This window comes from Aythya fuligula, chromosome 20 (genome assembly GCF_009819795.1).
Source record: "Aythya fuligula isolate bAytFul2 chromosome 20, bAytFul2.pri, whole genome shotgun sequence".
NCBI classification, from domain to species: Eukaryota; Metazoa; Chordata; class Aves; order Anseriformes; family Anatidae; genus Aythya; species Aythya fuligula.
In genome coordinates this window covers 6667693-6680646 of record NC_045578.1, presented here as the reverse complement: position 1 = coordinate 6680646, position 12954 = coordinate 6667693, and the positions used below count along the sequence as shown (strand labels likewise).

The 12954-nt window shown below is 38.9% G+C and overlaps 1 protein-coding gene across 1 annotated transcript; it reads right to left on the bottom strand.

The window, feature by feature from the left end:
- Positions 1-467: 467 nt before the first annotated feature.
- On the bottom strand, positions 468-10002 carry SLC13A2 (solute carrier family 13 member 2). Its single transcript, XM_032201154.1, has 12 exons — positions 9889-10002; positions 9421-9557; positions 8092-8318; positions 6950-7130; positions 6600-6722; positions 5443-5664; positions 5017-5114; positions 4292-4413; positions 3445-3606; positions 2316-2453; positions 1607-1724; positions 468-544 (listed from the first exon to the last, which is right to left on the bottom strand). Exons 1-12 carry the CDS (start codon positions 9985-9987, stop codon positions 468-470), a joined length of 1704 nt encoding a protein of 567 aa, XP_032057045.1. The 5' UTR covers positions 9988-10002.
- Positions 10003-12954: the final 2952 nt, after the last annotated feature.

Sequence of the window (12954 nt, the reverse complement as noted above, 5' to 3'; positions counted from 1 at the left end):
CCAGACTCTCCTTTCTGAGATTTTTCCACAGCAACTGTGCTTGTCAGGCCAAGGAAACTATCAAATACAAAGGGAACCAGTGATCAGCAGGTATCAGAACTGTCTTGGCAGTTGGAAAGAAAATTCTGCAGGTCAGTGCATTCTAACATTTTACAGATGAAAAGTGCAATGCACATTGTCCTAGTCTCCCAGTAACTAGCATAGTAAAAGAAAGAATAAAGATTCTGAAGAGCTTGTGTGCTATTGTAGAGTGAAAATCATTCACATTCACTCTCAGTGAACCAGTATGATTCAAAAGGCATTTCAGAAATGCAAGAGACTTTGGAAAACTTTTGCAGGCTATAACAGAACAAGTCATTTAAAACAAAGTTAAGTGGCATTTATAGTCTAAATGATCGGTCAGAATCCAACCTCAACTTTTGGTATCAAGTGCTTGATATGGCAAATTGTCTTTGAAAATGTATATGCTAATAGACATCCAAAAAGTCCAGTATCTTGAACAGTTTGGTCATTAAAAGGCCTATGTGCTGCTGAAAATTGGTTCCTGCAGAATAAGGATTAAACATTTAACTATATTGGGGTTTGAAAAGGAATATCTTGGTATTGAGAGTCCAAGAAAATTAGACTCTTGTATTAATTATTACTTTAATGATAAGAGAAAATCAGTCATGCTAACTTAACTATGCCAAGATATTTAAAGAAGCTCACAGTTGACAGATGGGAGAGACAGAAGTGTATTTACAGTGACATATATAATAGAAAAAATCTCCATAACACAAGGGGTACATAAAATAAATCTTTGATTCAATCATATACACATTATAGGGCACAAGGCTTCAACTCTTCACAAGAGAATATTGCTATTCCTGCCATGACCTTGTAGACTTTAATCTTACATAAATAACAATGGGACGGATGTTCTAGGAAAAAAAGTATTTTACATTTATAACAGAATGGGCTGTAAATAAATACATTTCAAAGTGATAAAATAGGCTGACAGTATGTGATTTGTCCCTAATCATGCAACACATACCGTGCTGAGTGCCCACGGAGTACACAACAATCTTATGTACATGCTGAACACAGAGGCCTGTATGCTCATACAGAGGTGAGTATTCATATGTGCTGTGGTGATACACAGATACAGGCATGAAATCAGGTACACACAGTCTCCTTTCTTCCTTCTCCATACACACCTCTCTTCTTTCTCACTCACTGCAGATTTCGGACATTACATACAGAGCTTGAGAAATGATGTAGTTGGGGAAAATTTACCCCTGTGCAAACAGAAAATCTAAAGATACCTGGAACTGTTGAAAAGCCAGAGGTTACTGGCTTGTCTTACTGCTGGGGTAACAAAATTACCTGCTAGAACAGCCCTGTTAGGCAATTCTATTGCTGCTATCAACTGAATGATTTTGTTTGTAGGTAGCGTGTCCTTTTCCACAGAGTAGGCCCGTCTCTCAACAGCTGCCTCAGCAAAACTTGTGTCTTGCTCACACTGCAGTCCTACCAGATACAGTAGTGTTTCGCTTGTCTCTGTATTATTAGCATATGCGTGTCCCATTTTCCAAGCATATGTGTGTCCCATTTGCCCAGCATAAGCCTGTCTCATTTGCCCAGGAAGGGAAGGTGTGCAGTTTGAACAAGGATGAAGACCAGGTGTTGAGGGCTAGAGTTATTGTCAGGACTCCCAGGAGGTTGAGTATAAATCCAGCTTTGGCCTATAACGATAAAGGAGAGGGGTTATTTGTTGAATTTAATATTTTTTCCTTCCGTGCTGATTAGGATTGTTTGAATGGTTTGATTATTTTTTTCTGGCATGTAGGACTTTCTCATCTGACCTGGTATTGGTATCTAATGCTACCTTGAATCAGTTTTGAATTGGAAAAGTTATCAAGAGACTTGACATACTTGTCTATGTTGAGAATGGACGTCAGGGCAGCCTAGTGAAATGTGTTAGGCTTTGCCCTAGTCCCTGCAGAAGGATTGTACAGGTCTCTTTGTCATCCCTATGATCTACATTTGGGCTTTTGAAACAGTTATGTGTTGCCATTTCTGATTGACAGCAAGCTCCTGTTGGAACGTCTTCCAGAGACCTTGGTTGTTTTTTAAAAACTCAGTAGCATCTTCGTAAGGCTCTAAATGTAGATTAGCAAGAGTGACTCTAACAATTCATACATGTATGTTCTTTTTTCCATTTGTCTTCAGTAGAGTACAGTGAGTTTTCCAACACTCTTTCAAGAAGAACAAATAATAGGAAATGGAAAGATCAAAACTGATGAAAGTTATGAAAAGAATGTGCTTTTTCTCACCATATCTATAACCTTGAGATGTCCATAGGAGAAGACGATGGCATTAGGGGGAGTGGCCACTGGCAGCATGAACGCCAATGATGCGGAAAGTGTACAGGGCAGCATGACATAGAGTGGATGGAGGCAGATATTTTGAGCCTATGCAAGAAAGGAGAGCATGGATGATGGTTTATGATATACAAAAGTGCACAGAAATCTTTTGTCAGAATACTGATTGCATTTGTCCATGTCAGAAATCTTTTTCTTCCACATATGCTGTAGGAACTCATATTTTGGTTCTGTTTTAGGAACTTTTATTTGGTGTCTTTGTGCAGCAAAAACAAGAATTGTTTTTGTGGCCAGTGCTTTGTGTTTGTGATTGTGGAATCTTAATCCCTGCTGTGGTATAAATTAATAATAATGTTTGTGTTCAACTCTAAGACCAGGCAAGAGTATAAAGTGACTTCAAACTGATTAAGAAAGGAATTAAGTTATCAGTGGAAAATGGGTAGCCCGAACTCTGAAGATGAGTGTGTCATTTTAGGGATTAGCTGGAGTCTGTGGCCTATGCAAAAAGATTTTGGTGGAGCTTATTCCAGTTTCTCTATGGAACTACCTTTTCATGCTGCAAAACTATGTCTACCCCAAAACAGGAGTCTCCTGTGGAAATGCAAAAGTCTGAATTAGGTCATAGAGCCTGAGTAATGCTATCACCTTCAGAGACTTGTGGAAAGCTAGTGGTTGGAGTGAAATACAGTAATGGAATGTTGCAGGGAAACAAATGCTGCTGCTGCTGTCTCTATGCAGAACAAACAGGGAAAAAAAAAAAAAAAGTACAGCTGGCAGTGACCTCATGAGGTTGTTTAGGCCAGAAGGCAAAGTCTAATATGCCAATGAATTTAATCCCTTTGCTTTTCCCCAGCAATGGTTTTAAGAAAGGTTGAATGAAGCACATAGTGTGTGAGTTTCTGTATGCATGCGCATGTATACATGTATGTATGTTGTAAGTCTTCTCCCCTGATTAGATGCATGACCAGTGCTTGGCTGTGTCAGCCAGTTATTTATTTATTTGTTATCATTGAGCATACATCTGCTCGGAGCAGGGATGAAAGCTGTTCTTATAAGAGCATTTTGAAACACTGGAACTTACCATTGTAGCCAGAATAGGGAGAAAGAGGGTAGTAGTGGCCACATTGCTGGTGCACTCAGTGAAAGTAGCAATAAGGAGACACAGCAGGAGAGCAATGGCTGGATGAGGAATTTCCTGCAGAGGAGTCAATTTTGTGCCTAACCATTTAGACAGACCAGATTCCTGTAAGAGAGGAAAGATGCCTGTCAGGATTGTAGGCTGCGGAAGAAATACTCACATTGCAGGCCAATTGCATTTCTCTTACCAATTCTACCCTCCCTTCTTATGGAAGTTCCCATGTAAACTGCTTTCTGTAGGAAAACATGTAGAGGCCTTGCTAAAAATAAATATGGTTTACCTTCTAAAGCATTTAAAAGAAGAAGATACTGTCTTTACAATGCATTAATGATAGCAAATAAGTATTTCTCTATTTAGGCTGTTGGTTGTACATTGAGGCTGTTGGTTGTACATAAACAATATTCTTCATGTCCTCCCTATTTAATATCTGGATGTTTGAAAAAATTTGGAGACCCGTCCTGGGCACCTTAGCTCCTCATGCCTGCCACATCTATTAAGTTTTGTTGAATAGTCTTTGATGTATTGGGGTATTTTCTTAATCATCCACTTTTCTCGAAAGACAGTTAACTGTGCTACTTTCCTGTACCACGCTGGTTGCACAGGTAACAAAACAGATCTGTTATTATCACAGGACTCCTCCCGAGGATGGTGAAGTCTCTTACTACCACTAGCTGAGGAAATGCACATTGGTGCTACCAGCATGCCCTCTTGTGTTCCAGGAGAGCATATGTGAAAGGTAAGACAGAAAATACCCATTAAGACAAACACCAGGTAAGCAGAGGAATGTTACCTCGCTGCCTTTGGCTAAGGCAAAACCACCTCCCAGCAGCAATACAATGTTCCATGGCATTTTCTGGTGAACTGATGTCCAGTCCAAGAGAGCTGGGGGTGCTCGGACCTTTGGCTTGCTGCCTAAAATTCAGAAAGATTTTGTAAACCATATAATAATCTCCAAAGAAAGGAGTACTTGTCAGAGCAAGAGGTGAGTTTAATCTGAACATGAGGAAACTTTTCTGTCAGCAAGATAAACTAGACTCTGGAATTATCTCCTAAAGCTAATGATGGGAGTCTCATCAACAAAGATTTTAAAAATTGACTTGCAAAAATACTAATGAATAATCTGTAGTTGCTCCAAGAAGCATAGCAAAGTAGATGAAAGGTAAGAGTGGGTTAGAAGTATGGCAACATATCCACAGAACTGTGTTTCTGTTAAGTCACGTATTCTCTGCTAAAGCCTTCTGTTTCAGAAGCTTTTAGATATGTGCATACTGGTGTCTGGAACACTGCTGGGTTACGTTTTATACTTAATTAAATCATAAGAAATAGAGAACTTTTATGAAATTAAAACTATAAGAAATAGAGAAGTTTTATGGAATAAAAGCCTTGAGTAGGCTAAAGCATATAACAGTACCTATGGAGCAAGAGCAGTTTGAGATTTCCTTTGTGAATGTTAAATGTAAAACTTCTGGTCTACCTATTCTGAGAGTTGATTTTTGATGCCTTTAGTAAGCTTACCTGCTTGTTGTCTGTCTGTAGTGTTGGTAGCAAATTCAGAAGGGATGATGAACAACAAAATTGAAATGAAGATGGCAACTGTAGCATCAGTAACAAAGCTACAAAAGAAATTTCAGTGAAAATTTATTTTAATTTATTTATTTTAATTTATTTATTTTAATTTATTTTTGACTAATTTTCAGTGAGAAAATTAGTAGTGTTTTAGGTGCATGAGGAACTGAACAAATTGGATAATGCCACAAATGAAAATTTTACTTCTAAACTTGTGATGCTAGCATGAGATTAATTCACAGACTAGGCAGGGATAACCCCAGCAGGGAATCTGCATGAAATATCATTTAGGAAGTGAGAAATTAGGCTATGCTTCATAATTCTATTGTTGCCTGATTTATTTTTGTTTAAAGTGAGGAGGAAAAGTGGTGATACCTTGTGTCATTTTTGTTGAAGAGAACAGTTGCCCAACCTGGTATGAACCCAGGCTCTCTGGTAAACCAGAGCAGTACCAACAGTATGAAGAGGACTGAAACTGCTATCTCTGAAAACTTCATCGAGCCCAGTTTCTTGTGCTCTTCCTTGATAATCGTAAAGGCCTGTTGCTCCTTAGCCTTTGCAGAAGGACTTTTATCACAACCAAAATTCTTCTGAAAACTATAAAAAGTGTATAGAAAATATTAAAGAAATTTTGTAGATAGCTTAAGAGTCAAGAATCCAAATTTTATAACTCAACCATATTGTATTACATATGTATTTATGCATGTATTTAGGTATGTATTTATCTCTATATAAAGTATTGTAACATCAGCAGCCATAGCTGTAGATAGTAACTGCATTGTATTGTGTGCTGCCAAGATTCAAAAAGAACCTTTCTGCCCCTAAAAGCTCATGATGTAAATGCAAACGTGGTGCTATCTGGACACACAGGGAAATAACGACAATATTAATACAATTGATGTTATATGATCATCAGGATGTAAACAGTTGCCAAGCTTTTTTTAAATTACAGTAAAGGAGAATTTAAAAATAAGAATTTGAAGAATAAAATACAATTTCAGGTGTTAACAAAGCTCTTTCCAAATAAAATAAGAGGTTGAGGATAATACAAAAGTGAAAGTCTAAGTATAAAATAGGTAGGCAATGCAAACTGGTTGCAGGGGGTGATTAGCATTGGGAACTGACACAATATTAATCCTCTAGGTCTACAGCAGCTCTTGTCACAAAGGTAAATACCAGCTGTATGCAGAAATCAATTTCCTGGTTTGAAGCATAGCATTCTTTTAGGGCATGAAGCAACGCTGCAGAACAGGTTGTATGCAGTTATAGCTCCATTTTTCCATCTACAGTGTGTATTTAACAGGGATTTTATTTTATTTATTTATTTATTTATTTATTTATTTATTTATTTTGAGAAAAAGTTGCAGTATTTTAACAAACACTTAATAAGCTGTTGTGGTAGTCTCTGTTAGCTGTGACTGCTAAATTTCAAACACAGGCTCATCATTAAAAGAGTCACTGGTGGTACAATGTGTAATGAGTACTTAATAATAGACCTGTCAGCTAGGCTATAGTATGTAAAGTGTACTTACTCAAAGCCCAAGTACAGTATTTGCAGCCAAATCCAAGCCAAAATCAGCAACACGACGGCGGTGGGAAAAGCAAAAGAGAACCAAGAGGCAAAGTTGATGATGTTACCGTTGCCAGGAAAGAGCCTGCAAAATGTAGAAGGCTGTCAGCATTCAAAACCCTGGAGTCTCTTCTGTATTTAATTAATGATTCAGATAAAAAGAAGGTGCTTTGAGGCTCCCTAAGGAAAGTAAGCTAACGACCTTGCAAAGTTACGAAATAGATATTTCCCTTCTCTGTATTGGCTAGAAGTCAGCTGTGGCAGAAAGATGCAGCTTAGTGGGTATGTAGTCCCAAATTGAACCAGACTTACTCATCAACTTGTCCTTTCAGTACCAGATTTGGCGTTGTCCCAGTCAGAGTTGCAATCCCTCCAATGCTGGCTGCGTAACAAATAGAGAGAGACAGTCCCTTGGAGAGTTTCTTGTGCTTCTTGTCTTGAAGATTTTCATTTCTCTGTGTGTCTTCCTCGATCGTCAGAACATTGCTATCACCTAGGTCCCAAAACAGGAACAAAAGAGTTACAGGAGCTAGGTTGGATAGGACAACATCTCATGTCTGTTAAATTCAGCCCTTGAAAGCTGGGATATAATGGACTCAAAGGTGAAGGAGTCACGTATTAAGAGGTATATCAAAGCCATAAATTAGGAGGTATATCAAAAGCTTTGATATCGTATATCAAAGAGTTAATGATGCCAGCCTCTTAATATGAGCCTCAGATAATAAGGCTCATATAATCTGAGGCTCATATTAAGAGGCTGGCATTGTTAACTCTTTGACGTGCTGGTCATTTTTCACTGGTTGTCAGTGAAAATAACAGTTTTTCAGTGATGAAGTCTGAATACACTGCTGACACTTCTCAGTGAATGAGAACTTTGAACTGCACACAGCAGGGAGAGAAAAGAGTTCAAAGAGGTACAACAGAGCCACGAGAGATGGACTGAAGGTAACTTGTTCTGCACTGAGGTTTACGTGCAGAATCACTAGAGCTAACTCAAAGATGGGACGAGGGTGAGAGATTGTTGCATGATTATATATATATGATTAGAAAGATCATTTTAATTTCTAACCTTCAGGCATGAAATAGGCCAGAAGTTTACCCTCATGAATTCCCTATTATCTGGTAAATTACACAGTAGATTATAATTGAGCTAACATAAATATACAGGAAAATATCAAACCTAATGTAAAATCTTCAGCTAATGCAGAATTTATTTGTTTTATTGATTAGTTGTTATTTCTTTATGTTTGTAATTTATTTCGAACTTCAATCAAGTCAGTATATCTTACTGTTTTTTCATCTGATTCGTAGAAGAGCCTCACAAATGCTGTATGATACGGTCAGGATGCTTTAGGTATGTTCTTTTAGAATTTAATAGCAACTGTTATGCCATTGAGGAAGATGGAGGCCATCCTTCATCACCCTGAAGAGAAAAATGCCCATAACCCATTCACCTTTTTGGTCTGTTTCTGTGAAGTTATTTGGTTTAGTTGGCTCTTCTTGCAGTTCAAAGGCTTTATTGATGTTCTCAGACTCCTGGCCAGCTCTTTTAAACTCCATTTCTGACTTATGCAACTGATCCAACACTGCCTGTGCTATTGGCACCATCATGGCAGTGGTGGCTGTGTTGCTGATCCACATGGACAGGAAGGCAGTCACAACCATGAAACCCATGAGAAGCCTGAAATGAAAAGGTTTGAAAAAGCCAATTCAAAACTCAGGGTTTCAGCGCCCTTTTCTGTTGCAAAGCACTGGTTACAAATGCTAGGTATGGAAAATACTTAGCAATTCACATCTAGCACCTCCTCTTAGCTTAGTCTGCTTTGCGAATGATACAGTGAAGATTAAACTTTTTTTTTTTTTTTTAATTAATTTAATAATTTGTTTGCATTTTCACCAATTGTACTTTTGCATTTGTATAACTAGGAAAGCAGGAGCTGACATCAGTTTATCTGGCCAGTATCCTGCTTAGTTTGCATGCTTCAGAGGAAGATATCCCATCTCAATAACACGTATTAATCTATTATAATATATTTTGAAGAGGAATTGCAAACCAAGTTTGATCCCAAGTGGCAATCAGTTTAAATCCGAAGGAAAATGATCTCTCTTTTTTGGGGGTAGATTTATCCTACCTCTATCATTTAAGAGTCTCATCTTACTCATGTAAAATTCTAATCCTTGTTTCAGTATTACTCTGTTATTTGTCTCAAAATTATTCTTTAGATGAGATGTAGATTATATATCAGATGAAAAGGGCTTTATCTTGTCTGCATTTTTGTTCTATTGCTTTGTAATTTCCTTCCGTATTTCCTCTTCTTATGGTCTGGGACAAATTAAATAAGGCAATGTAGCCTCTGCATAGCTTAAAGCTCTAGTCTGGCAAACATTTGTTGTTTCCAAAACAAGCATCCTCGTATTTTCTCTCCTCTGTGCAATCGGTATAATATTTATAGAGTACATGTTTTCTACATCTCAGCTATAGCTTCTCCTGCTTGTCCAGGGCTGTACTTCTGCCCAAGCCCAGTAGCACCCCTGACTTTTCAGAACTGCTATTTCTCCACCTAATGCCATTTGGAATTCAAAACAGAGGCACAGGGCTGTAACACTTCAAAGGATCCCCATTTGCAGGGTTTTCTCATGCACAATCCAACTCTCTTGGACCATAGAAAAGTGTTTTTAGGATATGATTTGAAGCTTCACATAGGAGGCTTCAGGCAGAACTCTGATAGGAACTAAAGCCACAAAGTCCTTTATCCCACCTCGTTTTCAGGACTGTTACTCACAGGGCTGGTTTGACACCAGTGATTAGCAAGACCCGCAGAGCAATGCGCTTGTGTAGGTGCCACTTCTCAATAGCAATGGCCATCAGCAGTCCCCCAATAAAAAGCATATTGGTGTCTTTCAAATACTCCCTGCAGACCTGCAACATGGAGCAAGGGAGAGGAAAAAAAGTGATAAGAAGCCAATGTTTAGAGGGAAGGTGTTTTCCGAGGGAGAACCTTGTCCTACAGACACTAAAGCGCTAATGATGGATTGTGTCTGGTCAATGAATTTGCTTTGATTTCAGATTAGCAGCTCCACCCAGAGTTCATGATAGGTACATGAAAGCTCTGTTCCGCGAAGGTGGCAGGTGATTGATTGCCCGTATAACGTTAGTGCAGTTTTCTTCCCTTTGCTCCCAACTCTGGAAATCACCCCAAAATAAGAGATGACCGACAAACACATAAACAAGCAAGACCCGCATCTCTTACTGTTGTTGAATCCATGATATTCATGAGTGGGAAGAGCAGGACGGGAAAGAGTGCTGTGACAGCCAACGGCAAGGCTTCTGTGCACCAAAACAGTGCCATCAGGATGATAACGTAACCACATCGGGCCTCCTGATGGAAGGAGAGTACACGCAATCAGAACAGACTGTACGTCTTGCTTAGCCTTTGAGAAAGCAACAGCCCATAATTATATTCATTGCCTGATAAAGGGATTTGGGAAAAGGTTATTTTCTGTTTTGCTCTCCCATCTGTCCCCCTACCTGTGCAGATCCTAATCAAATGACTAACTATTCAACAACCTTGTCAGAGCTGTTAGGAAAAGACTGGGTGGGGCCTTCAATGGGGAAAGACAAGAAACTTAGGAAAAGAAACAAATTGATGACTTTGAACCCTTTCTGATAAGGGATTGGCAGTCCCCGCACAGATTTCTTGATTTTACTGGTGCTAGTATTTTCTTCTCATTTACTCCTGTCTTTGAGTTTGATATGGTCAATGTTTCTCTACGTTTTTTCTCTGTGTGTCTCAGGATGTGTCCAGATGAAGCCCAGTTACCTTCAGCAGCCTGGATTCCTTGAACTGTAAATATTTTTATTTTTTATTGCCTTTTTAGCTTTACAGACTTTGAAATGCTCGCTGATGAACTGTTCACAGATCAGTTTCAGCTTCCATTGAATATGAGTTATTTCTCTGGAGAAAATACAATGCCCTGTTTCATGGTACTCTTTTTTTTTTTTTTTTTTCCCTCTGAGAAAACACTGATTTAGTTTTGCTTTGGATAACCACTCCAAATTTTATATAAAAATATTTAACCCAGTCTCAGACATTAGAAGGATTCAAAATAACATATCATAACAGCATATTACATGGCAGTTGAAAAAAAGCAAGTGAAACTAACACTGCAGGATACAGTGCTTTCCTAATTTTTGAATCAGCAAAATAGTGGGTGCCAGCACTGATCAGAGCATAAGATTTGGAAGAAAAAAGTGGTTGCATGGTCTTGGATCAAGGATACCCACTTAAAGTATGCTGGACAGAACAAATGGAAGTGTACTGATGCTTATTGAGAAAGCAGCGAAGAAAAACTGATGGAAAATGCAATGGGTAGATGACAGAGGATCAAACCAAGGACCTGGCAGGGAGAATCAAACTGGTGGTGCTTTAGGATGTGCTCAGAACTTCTGAATGTGGCCTGGAAGCTAAAGAGCTGGTGAAGGAAAAGGATGAACAGGCAAGCTGAGCAGTCTCGAGGGAAGATTAGGTATTTAGGTAGCAAATTACCAGAGCAGCATGGTAGTAGGAACCTTCCCATTCTGTTGATCCTTTTTTTTTTTTTTTTTTTTTTTTCTTTTCTCTCTCTCTCTCTTTTTTTGTTAGTAAGGGACACCAATAGGAGCCTTTTGAGAGACTCTAGCAGGGCCTTGGAACATGTATCATGTTCACAGTGCTGTTTTCCAGTCTGCTGTGAACAGGCTCGCAGTAAAAGCTGGGATAAGGCTATTCACAAAGCCAGTGGTCCGTCCTATAAGGAAAACTGCTTTCTCATTCCTCTGTCTTTAGATGAAATCCTTAGCATTGTCCCGTCATTTATAATAGTTTAGTGTCCAGTGCTGTGTCACTATAGGACAGGTTAACAGCTCAACAGAATATAAAAACATAAAATTCCATCAGATAAATGATCTATTTATGGCTCTGCATGCTGAAGTACCAGCTTTTCTGACATAGCAGTACCACAATGCACAGTTCTAACACCGGAAATCTTCTTGCAGTTTACAAGGGCAAAAGCGTGTCCAGAACGTTTAAACCTTTGTGTTGTAGCTGCCTACACAGAAACCAGAGAGCCATTTTCAAATAGGAACTGAACCAAGACTGACAAGTCATTCCACTGACTGACAATACCGACGACTTACTGTAAGATAACAATGACTCTAGCAAATAAGTATGAAGTAGTGGCCTCAGGAAAAACAACTCTATTTCCGGCTTCTTTAGAAGATATATGAGCCACATCTCTCTTAACATCAGTAACACCTTTGCCTATGCAAAGTTAAGTGAGAAAAAAAAAAAAAAAAGGCTTTTTGTTTTTGTTTTTCTTCTTAGTAAGCTTTTAAGTGAGAGTTTAAACTATTTTATTTGCATAGCAGGAGAATAGGAGGGCATGCCTGATCAGTTACCACATTTCACCTCGTGCTAGTGCCAATCTGTTATTCTGGCTTGCAGTCCTCTGGCCATAGCTCCAGAAAGTCTCTGAAAACACCAAGAATAAGAGCTGCGAGGAAGAAGGAGCTTTGGGACAAGCCACACAGAAAGACAGGTAAGAGTAGACGGAGTGAAGGATGAAGCTTGGGGAAGGAGACCAGAAACTGGGAATGAGGAGGGATCAGGAGACAGGCGGGCAGGCAGAGATCAGATGAAAGAGGTAGGACTTGACATCCAAAGATGTGACAGGAGAGGCGATTGGGACTAGCTGTTTAATGATACTGGGGCTGGAATAAGAGACCTGAAGAGCAGAGATTAGATCTGTCTGCACGAAGCGAGTGGGAGTGGAAGAAAAAAGCCAGAGTGAAGAATAATCTGGATGCTGGCACTCTGCCTGCTCTCGGTGTTGCATTTCAATGATCAATGGTTCAGAAATACCTGCCCTACTACTACAGGTTTTTACAGTTAACTTCTTCTGAAGGAATTTTGAGTGATGTGTCTTCCAAAACTTGACATTTTATATTTTAAATCATTGCATGGAAAGATTATTACAGAAATAATGCTTAAAGAAAAGTGAAGTAGATTTCATTATTTCATTATGTATCAGGTTGCCTTGTCCATTTGACTGAGGAAAATGTCTCTTCTATCTGGCAACAACATGGTTGAGAAAATGAGAGAGAGAAAAATAATTAAAAGAGGATGTGGACTGGATACTTTTAGAAAATCAGAAGGGGGATTAGGATTGAGCCTTAGGAGGTAAATTAGATTCATGGTTATGAGCTTCAGCATAGAAAGTGCTTTGAAAAGTCAGGTTGGAAGCAAAAGTTAAAAGGTCATGTCACTGTGCATGCTTCT